General features: G+C 35.3%; 1 protein-coding gene across 1 annotated transcript in view; it reads right to left on the reverse strand.

Moving 5' to 3' along the window:
• LOC125670329 (uncharacterized) overlaps nucleotides 1-19,393 on the reverse strand; it is a 113,748-nt gene extending 94,355 nt beyond the window's left edge. Inside the window, exon 1 of the mRNA XM_048905424.2 lies at nucleotides 19,065-19,393. Within this exon, the coding sequence (XP_048761381.2) occupies nucleotides 19,065-19,097 (33 nt within the window). The 5' untranslated portion in view covers nucleotides 19,098-19,393. The remainder of the gene's footprint in view (nucleotides 1-19,064) is intronic.
• Between the last annotated feature and the right edge of the window lie 3,449 nt (nucleotides 19,394-22,842).

Here is a 22,842-nt window from a genome sequence, read left to right on the forward strand (position 1 = left end):
GGGCTAACAAATGACATCAAGAAATAGGCCCGCGGGCCTTATGGCTCGCCTGGAGAGTCGAATTTCAAACGAATTTCACCGCAACTTTGCTTCAGAAGCTTATGATATGAAAAATTGATTATATCTAAAGTGTCTTAAAGTCGGAAACTAAATTGGGACTCATTTGTCTTTTTTTTTTTTTAACTCCGAGTGCATCAACAAATCGGACGGAAGACCTACTCGTTGCTCGCAACGAGATCGTGTCTAGTTATTATTATTATTATTATTTTTATTTTTTTTTTCCCTTTCGTCTCCTAAACCGTTGGATGGATTTTCCTGAAACTTTCACAGGTTATAGACAACGATGGTACCTCGAGGCATTTTTTTCATTTTTTCAAAATTCACTTCCGTTCGTCAGATACGTCCGATTTTCCGGTTTTTGAAAGAAACTTTGTCCGGGGGTAAACTTGAAAACCACAAAAGATAATCGAATGAAACTTTCAGGGATGACAGATCTATCTCCTCTATGGTGCATGCACGTAATATTTTTTGTCGCCGTCACTTCCGGTCGTCACCGGAAGTGATTAAATAAATCATCAATTTCAAACTTTTTTCTTTCAAATTGAAACCTATATCGTTTTACTAGGTCTAGTTCTAATTCTCAAAAAATGTTGATCCCACCGGAAGTTGAATCTCCAACTTCCGGTTATATCAAAGAAAGACTATTAATTCTCTCATTTTTCAGTGCCATAAATCTTGGTCATGAAACCAGTTAATTAGTTGAGTTTTACATATATTATAGTCACTATAAATGTCTAGAGTAACGTCAAATATTTTTGTAAAATTCACTTCCGGTCGGCAAATACGGCTTATTAGCTGTTTTCGTTGTACAGCGTTTTTCTCAGAAACGGTTAAAGATACGGTCATCAAATTTTCAGAGTTAATAGATCTTACTTTGTAGGCGTGCAGTAGGGGGTTAAGAATGTCGGCCGTCACTTCCGGTCGTCACCGGAAGTGATTAAATTAATCATCAATTTCAAACTTTTTTTTTTCAAATTGAAACCTACTTTGGTTTACTATATCTCGTTCTAATTCTCAAAAAATGTTGACCCCACCGGAAGTTGAATCTCCAACTTCCGGTTATATCAAAGAAAGACTATTCATTCTCTCATTTTTCAGTGCCATAAATCTCGGTCATGAAACTAGTTAATGAGTTGAGTTTTACATATATTATAGTCACTATAAATGTCTAGAGTAACGTCAAATATTTTTGTAAAATTCACTTCCGGTCGGCAAATACGGCTTATGAGCTGTTTTCGTAGTCAATCGTTTTTCTCAGAAACGGTAAAAGATAGAGTCACCAAAATTTCAGAGTTAATAGATCTCACTTTGTAGGGGTGCAGTAGGGGGTAAGAATGTCGGCCGTCACTTCTGGTTGTCACCGGAAGTGATTAATAAATCATAAATTTCAAACTTTTTTCTTTCAAATTGAAACCTATATCGGTTTATTAGGTCTCGTTCTAATTCTCAAAAACTATTGACCCCACCGGATGTTGAATCTCCAACTTCCGGTTATATGAAAGAAAAACTATTCATTCTCTCATTTTTCAGTGCCATAAATCTCGGTCATAAAACAAGTTAATGATTTGAATTTTACATATGTTATAGACATTATAAATGTCTAGTGTAAATTGAAATATTTTTGTAAAATTCAATTCCGGTCGTGAGATATGGGGTGGACATATTCAAACCTTGTTTTTTCAGTTTCTCAATAATGAATATAGATAGACGCTTGAAACTTGTAGAGTTGATCAACTAACATTAGTCCATTGTACACATACATTCAAGTTTTTCGTCCGTCACTTCCGGTCTATACCGGAAGTATTTGAAAAATGTCGATTTTCCGATTTCTTCGAGTGATTTCTCAGAGATGGTGGATAGATTTTCTTGAAATTTTCAGGAATAATGTCTTATGAAATGACCTTGCTATAATTATTTTTGTTTTTACAAAATTCACTTCCGGTCGAAAAATATGGCCGATATTCTGTCTCTCAAAAGGAATTTTGTCCAGTATTTTTCTTGGAAAAGGTAAAATATAGCTTCATCAAATATTCAGGGATAATCAATCTCCGTTTATAAGCGTGCAGTAGGGGGTTGAACCGTCACTTCCTGTCTTCACCGGAAGTGATTGAAGGAATCGCAAATTTCAAACTTTTTCTTTCAAATTGAAACCTATACTAGTTTATTAACTCTCTTTCAAAGTGTCAAAAGAATATTGAGTCTGTCGGTAGTCAAAACAACTACTTCCGGTTTCTTCATAAAATACCTTTTCTCTTTTTGTCTCTTTCTCCCCATAAATCTCGCTTATATTTGAAGTCTTTCATATGATTTTCACATGTCTTAATAAAAAGTATCAACTTCTAAAGTTTTGATGATTTTGTTTTTCAAAATTGACTTCCGGTCGGTAGTAACCTACTACTTTCTCTTTCTTTAGTCTACTTCTTTTTGTTGAGAACTCTTTCAGATAGAGACGTGAAATTTTCAGGGAATATAGACAGTAAAGAGTCGCTGTCATTTATAGGAAAACACATCTGAATAGTACTTCCGGTCGTCACCGGAAGTTACAAGAAATGAGTAAAAAATTCGATAATACACTTCTCATTTATTGTTAAAGTACATTCTCTGATATATTTGAATGGTTTTTGTAGGATCAGAAAACTCTTTACCGGAAGTGAACAAACGGAAGACCTACTCATTACTAGTAATGAGTTTCTAGTTATGTTCCCCAAACAAAGTTTGGGAACATATTGTTTTTACTCTGTTTCTTATTATTATTATTATTATTATTATTATTATTATTCTTTTTCTCCGGTACTTTTTTGTCCGGTAGTGTTCTCAGAAACTACAAAAGGGATCGATATGAAACTTTCCAGGATGATAGTATAGCGTTTGTAGATGTGCATAGTGATAGTCATTTTGTTTCCACGTGCATGCACGCGCGCGCACGTGCATTGCAATTTTGGTACAAAAAATGGAAAATCAGAATATTGAAGGAAGCGATATAAAACCTAAATAGGATGATAGTATATCATTTGTACATATGAAAAATAATAGTTATTTTGCCAGCACGCGCACGCATGCGCGTGCACGCGCATTACAAAATTTGTACGCTAACTTTGGAATCAGTCTAACTTTTTTGTTGTTCATTGAAATGGCTTGAAATTCATATCATAGGTAGATATTGAGACCCTTAACTGATTTGCATGGTCAAAATTACCAATTTGCACGCGCATGCACGTGCGCTTCATTTTGATTGGATAATGCTAAAACGTTTGTAACTATCTTATTTATGAAGCGAATGAGATGATATTCACAGCATATGTAGACAATATGTGTATCTATATGTTGGTGTAACAAAAAATGCCAACGTACACGCGCATGCGCGTGCAACGTTTTTTAAATGTTCAATTTTTAAAGGACGATAACGTTTTTGTTTTTCATCAAATTCTATTCATATTAGGGGTTTAGATGTATCTTGGTACTCCTTACAAATTGCTGTGGTTAGAATTACTGCTCAGCACGTGCATGCACGTGTGCTGATTTCTGATTGGACGATTTTAAAATCGCTATAACTTCCTTATATTTGGTGAAAACGTTATGAAATTCATACTGTGGGTATATGATACAAATGCCTGTTGAACGACATCAACAAAAATTCGGAATCATACACGCGTGCGCGTGTATGCACGTGCAACGCTTTCTTTCATTTCTTGGTACTGAAATGACCATATTGAACGTACTACATGTAATTAAAGGCTACAATAAAATGATTTTTTCCTATAGATTCACAAGGACATCACTTTTTAATTGGGGGAGGTTTGGGGAACATATGTAACGGTCCCCGTTACAATTAGAACTAGTTATTATTATTATTATTCTTTTTTTCGCTTTCGTCTCCGAGACCGTTGGATGGATTTTCCTGAAACTTTCACAGGTTATAGACAACGATGGTACCTCGAGGCATTTTTTTCATTTTTTCAAAATTCACTTCCGTTCGTCAGATACATCCGAATTTCCGGTTTTTGAAAGAAACTTTGTCCGGGGGTAAACTTGAAAACCACTAAAGATAATCGAATGAAACTTTCAGGGATGATAGATCTATTTTCTCTATGGTGCATGCACGTATTATTTTTTGTCGCCGTCACTTCCGGTCGTCACCGGAAGTGATTAAATAAATCATCAATTTCAAACTTTTTTCTTTCAAATTGAAACCTACTTTGGTTTATTATATCTCGTTCTAATTCTCAAAAAATGTTGACCCCACCGGAAGTTGAATCTTCAACTTCCGGTTATATCAAAGAAAGCCCACTCATTCTCTCATTTTTCAGTGCCATAAATCTTGGTCATGAAACTAGTTAATGAGTTGAGTTTTACATATATTATAGTCACTACAAATGTCTAGAGTAACGTCAAATATTTTTGTAAAATTCACTTCCGGTCGGCAAATACGGCTTATTAGCTGTTTTCGTTTTCAAGCGTTTTTCTCAGAAACGGTAAAAGATAGAGTCACCAATTTTTCAGAGTTAATAGATCTCACTTTGTAGGCGTGCAGTAGGGCGTTGAGAATGTCGGCCGTCACTTCCGGTCGTCACCGGAAGTGATTAAAGAATCATAAATTTCAAACTTTTTTCTTTCAAATTGAAACCTATATCGGTTTACTAGGTCTCGTTCTAATTAAAAAAAAAATATTAACCCCACCGGAAATTGAATCTCCAACTTCCGGTTATATCAAAGAAAGACTATGCATTCTCTCATTTTTCAGTGCCATAAATCTCGGTCATAAAAGAAGTTACTGATATGAATTTTACATATGTTATAGACACTATAAATGTCTAGAGTAAATTGAAATATTTTTGTAAATCTCACTTCCGGTCGTGAGATATGGGGTGGACATATTCAAACCTTGTTTTTTCAGTTTCTCAATAATGAATATAGATAGACGCTTGAAACTTGTAGAGTTGATCAACTAACATTAGTCCATTGTACACATACATTCAATTTTTTCGTCCGTCACTTCCGGTCTATACCGGAAGTATTTGAAAAATGTCGATTTTCCGATTTCTTCGAGTGATTTCTCAGAGATGGTGGATAGATTTTCTTGAAATTTTCAGGAATAATGTCTTATGAAAGGACCTTCCTATAACTATTTTTGTTTTTCCAAAATTCACTTCCGGTCGGAAAATATGGCCGATTTTCTGTTTCTCAAAAGGAATTTTGTCCAGCATTTTTCTTGGAAAAGGTAAAATATAGGTTCATAAATTATTCAGGAATTATAAATCTCCGTTTGCAGTCGTGCAGTAGAGGGTTGAACATGTCGACCGTCACTTCCTGTCGTCACCGGAAGTGATTGAAAGAATCGCAAATTTCAAACTTTTTCTTGTAAATTGAAACCTATACTAGTTTATTAAGTCTCTTTGAAAGTGTCAAAAGAATATTGACTCCGTTGGTAGTCAAAACAACTACTTCCGGTTTCTTGATAAAATACATTTTTACTTTTCATCTCTTTGTCACCATAAATCTCGCTTATATTTGAAGTCTTTCATATGATTTTCACATGTCTTAATAAAAGTATCAACTTCTAGAGTTTTGATAATTTTGTTTTTCAAAATTGACTTCCGGTCGGTAATAACCTACTACTTTTTCTTTCTTAGGTTTACTTCTTTTTTTGAGAACTCTTTCAGATAGAGACGTGAAATTGTCAGGGAATATAGACAGTAAAGAGTGGCTGTCATTTATAGGAAAACGCATCTGAATAGTACTTCCGGTCGTCACCGGAAGTTACGAGAAATGAGTAAAAAATTCGATAATACATTTCTCATTTAATATTCAAGTACATTCTCTGATATATTTGAATGGTTTTCGTAGGATCAGAAAACTCTTTACCGGAAGTGGTCTAACGGAAGACCTACTCATTACTAGTAATGAGTTTCTAGTTATTAAGGTCTTCCGTTTCCAACGGAAGACCTTCTAGTGATTCTACTGTTTATTAAGGTCTTCCGTCTCCTACGGAAGACCTTACTATTATTGTTCGCGTTCTTCTTCTTCATTATTAAGGTCTTCCGTCTCCTGCGGAAGACCTTACTATTATTGTTCGCGTTCTTCTTCTTCATTATTATTATTATTATTTTCCTTGGTAGTACACGCGTTTTTCTCAGCCATTTCTCGATCGATTTTCACGAAATTTTCAGGAAAGATGTCTTTTGGTGACGAGACTTTGCTTGCAAAATTTCGTGCTTGACGTCACTTCCGGTCAGGAGTTATCTCTCTTTTAGTGACTTTTTGAAGGGCCTTGTTGTCCACACATCTCCTCCGTTAGTTTTGAAGCTAGAGTCTTGAAATTTCTACACAAGATAGAGTAAACATTTTAGAAGATTTGTGGGGGATTCGATTTTACCGGAGGCGATTTGCCTAAAGGCTCGCCTGGACCTGAAAAAATGGATGCCAAAATGTTTCGCCGATTTCGGCGATTTTTGACCTTTGATCTCCAATATCTTTTTTCTTGCAAATATTTTGTTAAGACATGTAGAACAAAAGTTGTGCACATTTACAAGATCTTTTCGAAAATATCAAAATTTAGGGGCTAGCCCCTTAAATTAGGGATCTAGAAGGGCTCAAAGTCTAGATCAAATTTCTCAAAAATCGTTAATATTTTGGTATAAGTCAAAGAACAAAAAATGTTCATCTCAACAATCCAAATCTATTCATATAAAAATTTAGGTCATATGTTACGTAATAAGGGATTTTAAGGGCCAAAACCATAATTTTTTTACCCCTTGTATCTCGAAAACGACAAATATTTTGAAAAGCAATAAAGAACAAAAGTTGTTCAGAATGATGATCTGAACAATATGCATATTTCGTTTTTACCCTATCTGGCCCCGTTAGGGAGCTACAGTTTGGCCCCTAAAAATTACTTCTAGAAATAACTCGAGAACGGTAAAGAATTTCTAAATACTTGTTGAACAAAAAATGTTTGAAATGTCATGACCTTTCTTACGATATCAAGCAAAAGGGGCTGACCCTTTAAATTAGGGGCCCAGAAGGGTCCAAAGGTTTATGAGAATATCTCAGAAACTATTAATATTTTGTAATAAGTCATTGAAGCGGAAATGTTCATCTAAACGAGCTTGTTCTTATCAAATCAAAAAGTAGGTCATATGTTACGTAATAAGGGATTTTAAGGGCCAAAATCATTAATAATTGACGCCTCATATCTTGAAAACGACAAATATTTTGAAAAGCATTATTGAACAAAAGTTGTTCAGAATGATAATCTAAACAATATGTACATTTCGTTTTCTCCCTATGTGGCCCCGTTAGGGAGCTACAGTTTGGCCCCTAAATATTTCTTGTAGAGATAACTCGAGAACGGTAAAGAATTTCTAAATACTTGTTGAGCAAACATTTTTTAAAATGACAAGGCCTTTCTTACGATATCAAGCAAAACGGGCTGGCCCTTTAAATTAGGGGTTCAGAAGGGTCCAAATGTTTTTGAGAATATCTCAGAAACTATTAATATTTTATAATAAGTTGTAGAAGCGGAAATGTTCATCTCAACGAGCGTGATCTTATCAAATCAAAAAGTAGGTCATATGTTACGTAATTAGAGATTTTAAGGGCCAAAATCGTAAATATTTGACGCCTCATATCTTTAAAACAACACATTTTTTGAAAAGCATTATTGAACAAAAGTTGTTCAATGTGTCATAACCTATCGATCAATATCAAAAAATGGGTCTGTGGGCCTCATGGCTCGCCTGTAGAGTCGATTTTTGTCGATATCAGTCGATTTCAAAAACTTGTAACTGGTAAATATTTTGTAAGGACATATTGAACAAAAGTTGTTCAGTTTATCGAGATCTATCGATTGATATCAAGAAATAGGCCTATGGTCCTAATGGCTCGCCTGTAGAGTCGATTTTTTGTCGATATCGGTCGATCTCAATAACTTTTTACAGGTAAATATTTTGTAAAGACATATAGAACTAAAGTTGTTGAGTCTATAGAGGGCTAACAAATGACATCAAGAAATAGGCCCGGGGGCCTTATGGCTCGCCTGGAGAGTCGAATTTCAAACGAATTTCACCGCAACTTTGCTTCAGAAGCTTATGATATGAAAAATTGATTATATCTAAAGTGTCTTAAACTCGGAAACTAAATTGGGACTCATTTGTCTTTTCTTTTCTTTTTTTAACTCCGAGTGCATCAACAAATCGGACGGAAGACCTACTCGTTGCTCGCAACGAGATCGTGTCTAGTTATTATTATTATTATTTTCCTTGGTAGTACACGCGTTTTTCTCAGCCATTTCTCGATCGATTTTCACGAAATTTTCAGGAAAGATGTCTTTTGGTGACGAGACTTTGCTTGCAACATTTCGTGCTTGACGTCACTTCCGGTCAGGAGTTATCTCTCTTTTAATGACTTTTTGAAGGGCCTTGTTGTCCATACATCTCCTCCGTTAGTTTTGAAGCTAGAGTCTTGAAATTTCTACACAAGATAGAGTAAACATTTTAGAAGATTTGTGGGGGATTCGATTTTACCGGAGGCGATTTGCCTAAAAGCTCGCCTGGACCTGAAAAAATGGATGCCAAAATTTTTCGCCGATTTCGGCGATTTTTGACCTTTGATCTCCAATATCTTTTTTCTTGCAAATATTTTGTTAAGACATGTAGAACAAAAGTTGTGCACATTTACAAGATCTTTTCGAAAATATCAAGATTTAGGGGCTAGCCCCTTAAATTAGGGATCTAGAAGTCTAGATCAAATATCTCAAAAATCGTTAATATTTTGGTATAAGTCAAAGAACAAAAAATGTTCATCTCAACAATCCAAATCTATTCATCTAAAAATTTAGATCATATGTTACGTAATAAGGGATTTTAAGGGCCAAAACCATAAATATTTTACCCCTTGTATCTCGAAAACGACAAATATTTTGAAAAGCAATAAAGAACAAAAGTTGTTCAGAATGATGATCTGAACAATATGCATATTTCGTTTTTACCCTATGTGGCCCCGTTAGGGAGCTACAGTTTGGCCCCTAAAAATTACTTCTAGAAATAACTCGAGAACGGTAAAGAATTTCTAAATACTTGTTGAACAAAAAATGTTTGAAATGTCATGACCTTTCTTATGATATCAAGCAAAAGGGGCTGACCCTTTCAATTAGGGGCCCAGAAGGGTCCAAAGGTTTATGAGAATATCTCAGAAACTATTAATATTTTGTAATAAGTCATTGAAGCGGAAATGTTCATCTAAACGAGCTTGTTCTTATCAAATCAAAAAGTAGGTCATATGTTACGTAATAAGGGATTTTAAGGGCCAAAATCATAAATAATTGACGCCTCATATCTTGAAAACGACAAATATTTTGAAAAGCATTATTGAACAAAAGTTGTTCAGAATGATAATCTAAACAATATGTACATTTCGTTTTTTCCCTATGTGGCCCCGTTAGGGAGCTACAGTTTGGCCCCTAAATATTTCTTGTAGAGATAACTCGAGAACAGTAAAGAATTTCTAAATACTTGTTGAGCAAAAAATGTTTAAAATGACAAGGCCTTTCTTACGATATCAAGCAAAACGGGCTGGCCCTTTAAATTAGGGGTTCAGAAGGGTCCAAATGTTTTTGAGAATATCTCAGAAACTATTAATATTTTATAATAAGTTGTAGAAGCGGAAATGTTCATCTCAACGAGCTTGATCTTATCAAATCAAAAAGTAGGTCATATGTTACGTAATTAGAGATTTTAAGGGCCAAAATCGTAAATATTTGACGCCTCATATCTTTAAAACGACAAATTTTTTGAAAAGCATTATTGAACAAAAGTTGTTCAATGTGTCATAACCTATCGATCAATATCAAAAAATGGGTCTGTGGGCCTCATGGCTCGCCTGTAGAGTCGATTTTTGTCGATATCAGTCGATTTCAAAAACTTGTAACTGGTAAATATTTTGTAAGGACATATTGAACAAAAGTTGTTCAGTTTATCGAGATCTATCGATTGATATCAAGAAATAGGCCTATGGTCCTAATGGCTCGCCTGTAGATTCGATTTTTTGTCGATATCGGTCGATCTCAATAACTTTTTACAGGTAAATATTTTGTAAAGACATATAGAACTAAAGTTGTTGAGTCTATAGAGGGCTAACAAATAACATCAAGAAATAGGCCCGCGGGCCTTATGGCTCGCCTGGAGAGTCGAATTTCAAACGAATTTCACCGCAACTTTGCTTCAGAAGCTTATCATATGAAAAATTGATTATATCTAAAGTGTCTTAAAGTCGGAAACTAAATTGGGACTCATTTGTCTTTTTTTTTTTTTTTTTTAACTCCGAGTGCATCAACAAATCGGACGGAAGACCTACTCGTTGCTCGCAACGAGATCGTGTCTAGTTATTATTATTATTTTTTTTTTTTTTTTTTTCCCTTTCGTCTCCGAGACCGCTGGATGGATTTTCCTGAAACTTTCACAGGTTATAGACAACGATGGTACCTCGAGACAATTTTTTTCATTTTTTCAAAATTCACTTCCGTTCGTCAGATACGTCCGATTTTCCGGTTTTCGAAAGAAAGTTTGTCCGGGGGTAAACTTGAAAACCACTTAAGATAATCGAATGAAACTTTCAGGGATGATAGATCTATTTCCTCTATGGTGCATGCACGTATTATTTTTTGTCGCCGTCACTTCCGGTCGTCACCGGAAGTGATTAAATGAATCATCAATTTCAAACTTTTTTCTTTCAAATTGAAACCTACTTTGGTTTATTATATCTCGTTCTAATTCTCAAAAAATGTTGACCCCACCGGAAGTTGAATCTTCAACTTCTGGTTATATCAAAGAAAGCCCACTCATTCTCTCATTTTTCAGTGCCATAAATCTCGGTCATGAAACTAGTTAATGAGTTGATTTTTACATATATTATAGTCACTATAAATGCCTAGAGTAACGTCAAATATTTTTGTAAAATTCACTTCCGGTCGGCAAATACGGCTTATTAGCTGTTTTCGTTGTCTAGCGTTTTTCTCAGAAACAGTAAAAGATAGAGTCACCAAATTTTCAGAGTGAATAGATCTCACTTTGTAGGCATGCAGGAGGGGGTTAAGAATGTCGGCCGTCACTTCCGGTCGTCACCGGAAGTGATTAATGAATCATAAATTTCAAACTTTTTCTTTCAAATTGAAACCTATATCGGTTTTCTACGTCTCGTTCTAATTCTTAAAAAATGTTGACCCCACCGGAAGTTGAATTTCCAACTTCCGGTTATATCAAAGAAAGACTATTCATTCTCTCATTTTTCAGTGCCATAAATCTCGGTCATGAAACAAGTTAATGATTTGAATTTTATATATGTTATAGATACTATAAATGTCTAGAGTATATTTAAATATTTTTGTAAAATTTACTTCCGGTCGTGAGATATGGGGTGGACATATTCAAACCTTGTCTTTTCACTTTCTCAATAATGAATATAGATAGATGCTTGAAACTTCTAGAGTTGATCAACTAACATTAGTCCAATGTACACATACATTCAATTTTTTCATCCGTCACTTCCGGTCTCTACCGGAAGTATTTGAAAAAATGTCGATTTTCCGATTTCTTCGAGTCTGGATATATTTTCTTGATATTTTCAGGAATAATGTTTGATGAAATGACCTTGCTATAATTATTTTTGTTTTTACAAAATTCACTTCCGGTCGGAAAATATGGCCGATTTTCTGTTTCTCAAAAGGAATTTTGTCCAGCATTTTACTTCGAAAAGGTAAAATATAGGTTCATCAAATATTCAGGGATGATAAATCTCCGTTTGTAAGAGTGCAGTAGGGGGTTGAACATGTCGACCCTCACTTCCTGTCGTCACCGGAAGTGAGGGAAAGAATCGCAAATTTCAAACTTTTTCCTTTAAATTGAAACCTATAGTAGTTTATTAACTCTCTTTCAAAGTGTCAAAAGAATATTGACTCTGTCGGTAGTCAAAACGACTACTTCCGGTTTCTTGATAAAATGCCTTTTTACTTTTCGTCTCTTTGTCCCCATAAATCTCGCTTATATTTGAAGTCTTTCATATGATTTTCACATGTCTTAATAAAAGTATCAACTTCTAAAGTTTTGATAATTTTGTTTTTCAAAATTGACTTCCGATCGGTAGTAACCTACTACGTCTTCTTTCTTTAGTCTACTTCTTTTTGTTGAGAACTCTTTCAGATAGAGACGTGAAATTCTCAGGGAATATAGACAGTAAAGAGTCGCTCTCATTTATAGGAAAACGCATCTGAATAGTACTTCCGGTCGTCACCGGAAGTTACGAGAAAGGAGTAAAAATTTCGATAATACATTTCTCATTCATTGTTAAGGCACATTTTCTGACACATTTAAATGGTTTTTGTAGGAATAGAAAGCTCTTAACCGGAAGTGGTCTAACGGAAGACCTACTCATTACTAGTAATGAGTGTCTAGTTATTATTATGTTCCCCAAACAAAGTTTGGGAACATATTGTTTTTACTCTGTTTCTTATTATTATTATTATTATTATTATTATTATTATTATTCTTTTTCTCCGGTACTTTTTTGTCCGGTAGTGTTCTCAGAAACTACAAAATGGATCGATATGAAACTTTCCAGGATGATAGTATAGCGTTTGTAGATGTGCATAGTTATAGTCATTTTGTTTGCACGTGCATGCACGCGCGCTCACGTGCATTGCAATTTTGGTACAAAAAATGGAAAATCAGAATATTGAAGGAAGCGATATAAAACCTAAATAGGATGATAGTATATCATTTGTACATATGAAAAATAATAGTTATTTTGCCAGCACGCGCACGCATGCGCGTGCACGCGCATTACAAAATTTGTACGCTAACTTTGGAATCAGTCTAACTTTTTTGTTGTTCATTGAAATGGCTTGAAATTCATATCATAGGTAGATATTGAGACCCTTAACTGATTTACATGGTCAAAATTACCAATTTGCACGCGCATGCACGTGCGCTTCATTTTGATTGGATAATGCTAAAACGTTTGTAACTATCTTATTTATGAAGCGAATGAGATGATATTCACAGCATATGTAGACAATATGTGTATCTATATGTTGGTGTAACAAAAAATGCCAACGCACACGCGCATGCGCGTGCAACGTTTTTTAAATGTTCAATTTTTAAAGGACGATAACGTTTTTGTTTTTCATCAAATTCTATTCATATTAGGGGTTTAGATGTATCTTGGTACTCCTTACAAATTGCTGTGGTTAGAATTACTGCTCATCACGTGCATGCACGTGTGCTGATTTCTGATTGGACGATTTTAAAATCGCTATAACGTCCTTATATTTGGTGGAAACGTTATGAAATTCATACTGTGGGTATATGATACAAATGCCTGTTGAACGACATCAACAAAAATTCGGAATCATACACGCGTGCGCGTGTATGCACGTGCAACGCTTTCTTTCATTTCTTGGTACTGAAATGACCATATTGAACGTACTACATGTAATTAAAGGCTAAAATAAAATGATTTTTTCCTATAGATTCACAAGGACATCACTTTTTAATTGGGGGAGGTTTGGGGAACATCTGTAACGGTCCCCGTTACAATTAGAACTAGTTATTATTATTATTATTATTTTTTCCCTTTCGTCTCCGAGACCGTTGGATGGATTTTCCTGAAACTTTCACAGGTTATAGGGAACGATGGTACCTCGAGGCATTTTTTTCATTTTTTCAAAATTCACTTCCGTTCGTCAGATACGTCCGATTTTCCGGATTTTGAAAGAAACTTTGTCCGGGGGTAAACTTGAAAACCACTAAAGATAATCGAATGAAACTTTCAGGGATGATAGATCTATATTCTCTATGGTGCATGCACGTAATATTTTTTGTCGCCGTCACTTCCGGTCGTCACCGGAAGTGATTAAATAAATCATAAATTTCAAACTTTTTTCTTTCAAATTGAAACCTATTTCAGTTTACTAGGTCTTGTTCTAATTCTCACAAAATGTTGACCCCACCGGAAGTTGAATCTCCAACTTCCGGTTATATCAAAGAAAGACCAATTATTCTCTCATTTTTCAGTGCCATAAATCTCGGTCATGAAACTAGTTAATGAGTTGAGTTTTACATATATTATAGTCACTATAAATGTCTAGAGTAACGTCAGATATTTTTTGTAAAATTCACTTCCGGTCGGCAAATACGGCTTATGAGCTGTTTTCGTTGTCAATCGTTTTTTTCAGAAACGGTAAAAGATAGAGTCATCAAATTTTCAGAGTTAATAGATCTCACAATGTAGGTGTGGAGTGGGGGGTTAAGAATGTCGGACGTCACTTCCGGTCGTCACCGGAAGTGATTAAATGAATCATAAATTTCAAACTTTTTTCTTTCAAATTGAAACCTATATCAGTTTACTAGTTCTCGTTCTAATTCTCAAAAAATGTTGACCGCACCGGAAGTTGAATCTCCAACTTCCGGTTATATCAAAGAAAGACTATTCATTCTCTCATTTTTCAGTGCCATAAATCTCGGTCATAAAACAAGTTAATGATTTGAATTTTACATATGTTATAGACACTATAAATGTCTAGAGTTCTTTTCAATATTTTTGTAAAATTCACTTCCGGTCGTGAGATATGTGGTGGACATATTCAAACCTTGCTTTTTCAGTTTCTCAATAATGAATATAGATAGACGCTTGAAACTTGTAGAGTTGATCAACTAACATTAGTCCATTGTACACATACATTCAATATTTTTGTCCGTCACTTCCGGTCTATACCGGAAGTATTTGAAAAATTGTCGATTTTCCGATTTCTTCGAGTGATTTCTCAGAGACGGTGGATAGATTTTCTTGAAATTTTCAGGAATAATGTCTTATGAAAGAACCTTGCTATAATTATTTTTGTTTTTACAAAATTCACTTCCGGTCGGAAAATATGGCCGATTTTCTGTTTCTCAAAAGGAATTTTGTCCAGCATTTTACTTCGAAAAGGTAAAATATAGGTTCATCAAACATTCAGGGATGATCAATCTCCGTTTGTAAGAGTGCAGTAGGGGGTTGAACATGTCGACCCTCACTTCCTGTCGTCACCGGAAGTGATTGAAAGAATCGCAAATTTCAAACTTTTTCTTTTAAATTGAAACCTATACTAGTTTATTAACTCTCTTTCAAAGTGTCAAAAGAATATTGACTCTGTCGGTAGTCAAAACGACTACTTCCGGTTTCTTGATAAAATGCCTTTTTACTTTTCGTCTCTTTGTCCCCATAAATCTCGCTTATATTTGAAGTCTTTCATATGATTTTCACATGTCTTAATAAAAGTATCAACTTCTAAAGTTTTGATAATTTTGTTTTTCAAAATTGACTTCCGGTCGGTAGTAACCTACTACTTTTTCTTTCTTTAGTCTACTTCTTTTTGTTGAGAACTCTTTCAGATAGAGACGTGAAATTCTCAGGGAATATCAACAGTAAAGAGTCGCTCTCATTTATAGGAAAACGCATCTGAATAGTACTTCCGGTCGTCACCGGAAGTTACGAGAAAGGAGTAAAAATTTCGATAATACATTTCTCATTCATTGTTAAGGCACATTTTCTGATACATTTAAATGGTCTTTGTAGGAATAGAAAGCTCTTAACCGGAAGTGGTCTAACGGAAGACCTACTCATTACTAGTAATGAGTGTCTAGTTATTATTATTATTATTATTTCCCTTTCGTCTCCGAGACCGCTGAATGGATTTTCCTGAAACTTTCACAGGTTATAGACAACGATGGTACCTCGAGGCATTTTTTTCATTTTTTCAAAATTCACTTCCGTTCGTCAGATACGTCCGATTTTCCGGTTTTTGAAAGAAACTTTGTCCGGGGGTAAACTTGAAAACCACTAAAGATAATCGAATGAAACTTTCAGGGATGATAGATCTATTTTCTCTATGGTGCATGCACGTATTATTTTTTGTCGCCGTCACTTCCGGTCGTCACCGGAAGTGATTAAATAAATCATCAATTTCAAACTTTTTTCTTTCAAATTGAAACCTACTTTGGTTTATTATATCTCGTTCTAATTCTCAAAAAATGTTGACCCCACCGGAAGTTGAATCTTCAACTTCCGGTTATATCAAAGAAAGCCCACTCATTCTCTCATTTTTCAGTGCCATAAATCTCGGTCATGAAACTAGTTAATGAGTTGAGTTTTATATATATTATAGTCACTATAAATGTCTAGAGTAACGTCAAATATTTTTGTAGAATTCACTTCCGGTCGGCAAATACGGCTTATTAGCTGTTTTTGTTGTCTAGCGTTTTTCTCAGAAACAGTAAAAGATAGAGTCACCAAATTTTCAGAGTGAATAGATCTCACTTTGTAGGCGTGCAGGAGGGGGTTAAGAATGTCGGCCGTCACTTCCGGTCGTCACCGGAAGTGATTAATGAATCATAAATTTCAAACTTTTTTCTTTCAAATTGAAACCTATATCGGTTTTCTAGGTCTCGTTCTAATTCTCAAAAAATGTTGACCCCACCGGAAGTTGAATCTCCAACTTCCGGTTATATCAAAGAAAGACTATTCATTCTCTCATTTTTCAGTGCCATAAATCTCGGTCATGAAACAAGTTAATGATTTGAATTTTATATATGTTATAGATACTATAAATGTCTAGAGTATATTTAAATATTTTTGTAAAATTCACTTCCGGTCGTGAGATATGGGGTGGACATATTCAAACCTTGTCTTTTCACTTTCTCAATAATGAATATAGATAGATGCTTGAAACTTCTAGAGTTGATCAACTAACATTAGTCCAATGTACACATACATTCAATTTTTTCATCCGTCACTTCCGGTCTCTACCGGAAGTATTTGAAAAAATATCGATTTTCCGATTTCTTTGAGTCTGGATATATTTTCTTGATATTTTCAGGAATAATGTCTGATGAAATGACCTTGCTATAATTATTTTTGTTTTTACAAAATTCACTTCCGGTCGGAAAATATGGCCGATTTTCTGTTTCTCAAAAGGAATTTTGTCCAGCATTTTACTTCGAAAAGGTAAAATATAGGTTCATCAAATATTCAGGGATGATCAATCTCCGTTTGTAAGAGTGCAGTAGGGGGTTGAACATGTCGACCCTCACTTCCTGTCGTCACCGGAAGTGAGGGAAAGAATCGCAAATTTCAAACTTTTTCCTTTAAATTGAAACCTATAGTAGTTTATTAACTCTCTTTCAAAGTGTCAAAAGAATATTGACTCTGTCGGTAGTCAAAACGACTACTTCCGGTTTCTTGATAAAATGCCTTTTTACTTTTCGTCTCTTTGTCCCCATAAATCTCGCTTATATTTGAAGTCTTTCATATGATTTTCACATGTCTTAATAAAAGTATCAACTTCTAAAGTTTTGATAATTTTGTTTTTCAAAATTGACTTCCGGTCGGTAGTAACCTACTACTTTTTCTTTCTTTAGTCTACTTCTTTTTGTTGAGAACTCTTTCAGATAGAGACGTGAAATTCTCAGGGAATATAGACAGTAAAGAGTCGCTGTCATTTATGGGAAAACGCATAATAAAAGTACTTCCGGTCATCACCGGAAGTTACGAGAAATGAGTAAAAGGTTCGATAATACATTTCTCATTCATTGTTAAGGCTTATTTTCTGATATATTTAAATGGTTTTCGTAGGAACAGAAAGCTCTTTACCGGAAGTGGTCTAACGGAAGACCTACTCATTACTAGTAATGAGTTTCTAGTTATTATTATTATTCTTTTTCTCCGGTACTTTTTTGTCCGGTAGTGTTCTCAGAAACTACAAAAGGGATCGATATGAAACTTTCCAGGATGATAGTATAGCGTTTGTAGATGTGCATAGTGATAGTCATTTTGTTTGCACGTGCATGCACGCGCGCGCACGTGCATTGCAATTTTGGTACAAAAAATGGAAAATCAGAATATTGAAGGAAGCGATATAAAACCTAAATAGGATGATAGTATATCATTTGTACATATGAAAAATAATAGTTATTTTGCCAGCACGCGCACGCATGCGCGTGCACGCGCATTACAAAATTTGTACGCTAACTTTGGAATCAGTCTAACTTTTTTGTTGTTCATTGAAATGGCTTGAAATTTATATCATAGGTAGATATTGAGACCCTTAACTGATTTACATGGTCAAAATTACCAATTTGCACGCGCATGCACGTGCGCTTCATTTTGATTGGATAATGCTAAAACGTTTGTAACTATCTTATTTATGAAGCGAATGAGATGATATTCACAGCATATGTAGACAATATGTGTATCTATATGTTGGTGTAACAAAAAATGCCAACGCACACGCGCATGCGCGTGCAACGTTTTTTAAATGTTCAATTTTTAAAGGACGATAACGTTTTTGTTTTTCATCAAATTCTATTCATATTAGGGGTTTAGATGTATCTTGGTACTCCTTACAAATTGCTGTGATTAGAATTACTGCTCAGCACGTGCATGCACGTGTGCTGATTTCTGATTGGACGATTTTAAAATCGCTATAACTTCCTTATATTTGGTGGAAACGTTATGAAATTCATACTGTGGGTATATGATACAAATGCCTGTTGAACGACATCAACAAAAATTCGGAATCATACACGCGTGCGCGTGTATGCACGTGCAACGCTTTCTTTCATTTCTTGGTACTGAAATGACCATTTTGAACGTACTACATGTAATTAAAGGCTAAAATAAAATGATTTTTTGCTATAGATTCACAAGGACATCACTTTTTAATTGGGGGAGGTTTGGGGAACATCTGTAACGGTCCCCGTTACAATTAGAACTAGTTGACTATGAAATTAACCTTTATACTGGGAATTCTTTTATAGTTATAGAATCGAAACCAATATAAAAATTTCATTTACATGCTTTTATGCAAAATTATGATTCTAGAAATCTTCGCACATTTTAGTTTTTAGTTTTCAGTTTCTAATGTTATCTATCTGCATGCTTCATTTCCCATGCATATGAAATTATTGTAAATTTCTTACCTGTAAAACGAAGTCATATTTGCTATTCGACATGATTTTACGACGTAATGTCCCATCCACCGTATCCTGTGTACCGCGTGTTATCAGGGTATAATGTATACGACAGCGCACTTGTTCAAAAGTCCAGTGTCATTAAGTACCACTATCATGTACGTCTGACAAATGTTTAACGTTTCTCCACAAAAACAAAGAAGACAGAAAAGTCCTTGAATACATTATAAAACTCGAACCAAATTACAATTCATATAAAACTTTATGTTCTTCGATTATGATCTTTCTGGTGAAACCTAGGGTAATACATGTATGTTGTTCATTTTATTTAGTTACCTAGGACGCAGTGTAGGTGTCATTCGATATGATTAGACGGGTATTTCTGTATTTTTGAAACATAGAATTTATTTTTTTTAAAAAGGAACAAGGCGCGTTGCTTGTCTGCGCGAAGGCGCGTTGCTTGTTGGCGTGAGAGCGCGAAGGCGCGTTGCTTGTCTGCGCGAAGGTGCGTTGCTTGTTGGCGTGAGAGCGCGAAGGCGCGTTGCTTATCTGCGCGAAGGTGCGTTGCTTGTTGGCGTGAGAGCGCGAAGGCGCGTTGCTTGTCTGCGTGAAGGTGCGTTGCTTGTTGGCGTGAGAGCGCGAAGGCGCGTTGCTTGTCTGCGCGAAGGTGCGTTGCTTGTTGGCGTGAGAGCGCGAAGGCGCGTTGCTTGTCTGCGTGAAGGTGCGTTGCTTGTTGGCGTGAGAACGCGAAGGCGCGTTGCTTGTTGGCGTGTTGTGACTAACGCGCAGTCACGCTTTTGCAAATGGCCCTATCCGGACACCATGATCATATACAAAAGAAAGCAATTGAAAATGCCGGGACTGTTGATTGATTAATTGAAATAGATTTATATAAAAGCAATTTAGGCGAAATTTAGCGTAATAAAAGTTTGGTAGAATGGATTTTAAATACCTAAACCCTAATTCTAAATATATTTTTCATTTACTAAAAAAAAAAACTATCATTATATTTTGCCATGATTCAATAATTCTAAGCGTTCCGATTGGTTGAGACTCAACAACTTATGTAGCTGCAGAACTGTAATTCTCTGAAAATATTAGACAGAACTGATCTGATCAACACTCGTTGACAGTCGCGGATCATTATATCTCGACGCCTCGCGTCTCCGACGTGATCCGACTCACATGTACTGTAGTACATGTAATTGGATTGTCCGATTTCAGAGCTGGCATGGTTGGATTTGCGAGCTTTTACCGTTTGTTAGGATTGTCCAGTCTGACATCTGTAATGGTGGATTGTCTGGATTGAGATCTAGGGCTGTGATTGTTTGTTTAATATGTTCAGGTCAAGACCTGTAATCGTGTGTGGATTGTCCGGTTGGAATGCTTTGTCAGGTTTGAGAGATATCATGGTTTGTTCGGTTGGAGTATGTTCGGTTTGAGAGTTGTAATCATTTATTTGAATTGTCCGGTTTGAGTGCGGTTTACCGGTTTTAGAGACGTAATGGTTTGTTTGGATTGTCCGGTTGGAGTACTGTGTCCGGTTTGAGAGAGGTCATTGTTTGGATTGTCCGGTTGGAGTACTGTGATCGGTTTGACAGACATAATGGTTTGTTTGGATAGTACGATTCCAGAGTCGTGACGTTAGGTTTTATCAATTTGTATAAAGGAAACGGGTTACAACGGTCAAGTATCACATTTGGACTAGATATGAACACGGCACACCCATCGTTCTGAAGTTCCAGAAGTATACCTATACAATTTATCATAGCTTTGTCGAGGTTGTTTACGTAATGCACTTCATTCATAAATTATAGTTTGATTTATCATTCCGAGCTATCACATCTGTATAAGGTAACTTATCGGCTCACAAATATGTTATTATTCCGAGCAATCGTATCTGTAGCATACCTTATCAACCCATAAATGTTATTACAAGATGCACTAGATGTCATTCGAGGTGACACTTGGTGAAATAGTAGCGTGTACACATACTTGTATGCAATGTAGGTGTATGTTCCTCACCCCAAGAAAAAGAAACCAGAGGCAACAGAAAAACAAAACAAGTACATGTACATTTAATAGATTTATGTAACCCATATTAATTGACATCTATTTGATTTATAATTTTTAAAATTGGTATTTAGTCAAATACAGTATAAAATAGCTACGATGTAAATGAAAAGTAAGGAGTGAGATAGGAGGCCGAACCCCTTCGAATTCACTTATTTGGGATTTTTTTTTTTAAATTTGCATTGAAAGCCATGGAGTGAAAAATTGTCCAAGAGACTAGAATTATCACCCTATTAGAAATTACTTCTTACGGGCCGGTCAGAAAGCACATGTACATCAAGGACAGTACTTTAATACTACATGTAAATTAAAAACTTTGTGAGGTTTCCATAGTATAGATGTTATTACTGCTGCAACACATTTACGGTGAATTTTCCTCCCGAATCCTTCTTGTGTTCAATCCGTCCAAACCTGTAATCTATGTAATCATATTTCTCAACAATTTTTTTTTTTTTTTTTTTTGCGTCTTTTCCACTGACCTTTTAAAATCGCAGGTTGCATACTATCGTTGTCTAATCTGATTTGTTGAGATAGACCAGTACCACATGTATCTTAGGACGGTCATGAAATTGACACAGTGATTAATTTGTGTATTAAACATAGTATATTTCGATTCTAAAAAAAATGTGATACACATTTATGAAGCGTTAAGAGGATTTGGTGATACCAATATTATACATATATGTACTTTTCTTTCCACTTACAATTGTACAATCAGCATAATATATAGACCTCTTAATTCAATTATATTCTATTTACCATGTCACAAAATTGTAATTTTGGTTGTGTAGAATTCAATTGCCGAGATGAAATTTTCTGAAAATTTTGCAAATGTTTATAATTTAATTATGTTCCAGTTCATGTGATTAAGTGATATATCACGGCTGAGTCAACACATACATGTACAACAATGTGTATTTTCTGATTCCAATATAAATGGTCCATGGTACGGTAGATCTAGCGAGCTCTCGCTCATGGTGGATCGAAAAGTGGAGGCAGACGATACATCTTTTGAACCTGTATTGTCAACTGTTCTCCCTGACAGACATTTACAGTCCTCATTCACAGCATATGTACACCGTTAAGTGTTGACATGAGTGATCGCACACATACGAGCGTGGCTTACTCCTTAGTACACCGGGTATACTTGAACGAATACGGCAAGCCTATCGACCGAGATATTCACTACGCAAACAAAAGAGAAAAATAAGCATGATATCAAGCAAATGCTCCCCTAAGCGGAATATTTCCTTCCCGCATATCATACGAAAGCAACTGCTCTGAAATCAGAACACGGGGGATTTTGGAATGTCCATTCCAATGATGTTGACGGTATAAAAGTATTTAAGGAGCCAAACTTTATTGTGAATATCATTGCTGCAAGTGCATTTGAAATCAATTGAACAACAAAACCTAGTTCCTAATGAAGTCAAGACCATTTCATTTTCCAAGCAGTAACCTTGACTTATAACATTTCTATTAGAAAACCAATTCTTACCACAGGATTTCATTCCTAAATTTGCATCAAAGAATTTCGGAATTTCCTTTTCGGTGAAGAAATTTCAAAAATTCCCTTCAAATGGTCATACTTTTCATATTTCTCCTTGAAAACAAATATATTATATAAATATTGCATGTATTTGAGGGTAACATTGAAAATGTTTACCCCGAGAAAACCATTGTCAACCGAGGCGTAGCCGAGGTTGACAATGGT

The sequence above is a fragment of the Ostrea edulis genome, chromosome 4 (genome assembly GCF_947568905.1).
Source record: "Ostrea edulis chromosome 4, xbOstEdul1.1, whole genome shotgun sequence".
Taxonomy (NCBI): Eukaryota; Metazoa; Mollusca; class Bivalvia; order Ostreida; family Ostreidae; genus Ostrea; species Ostrea edulis.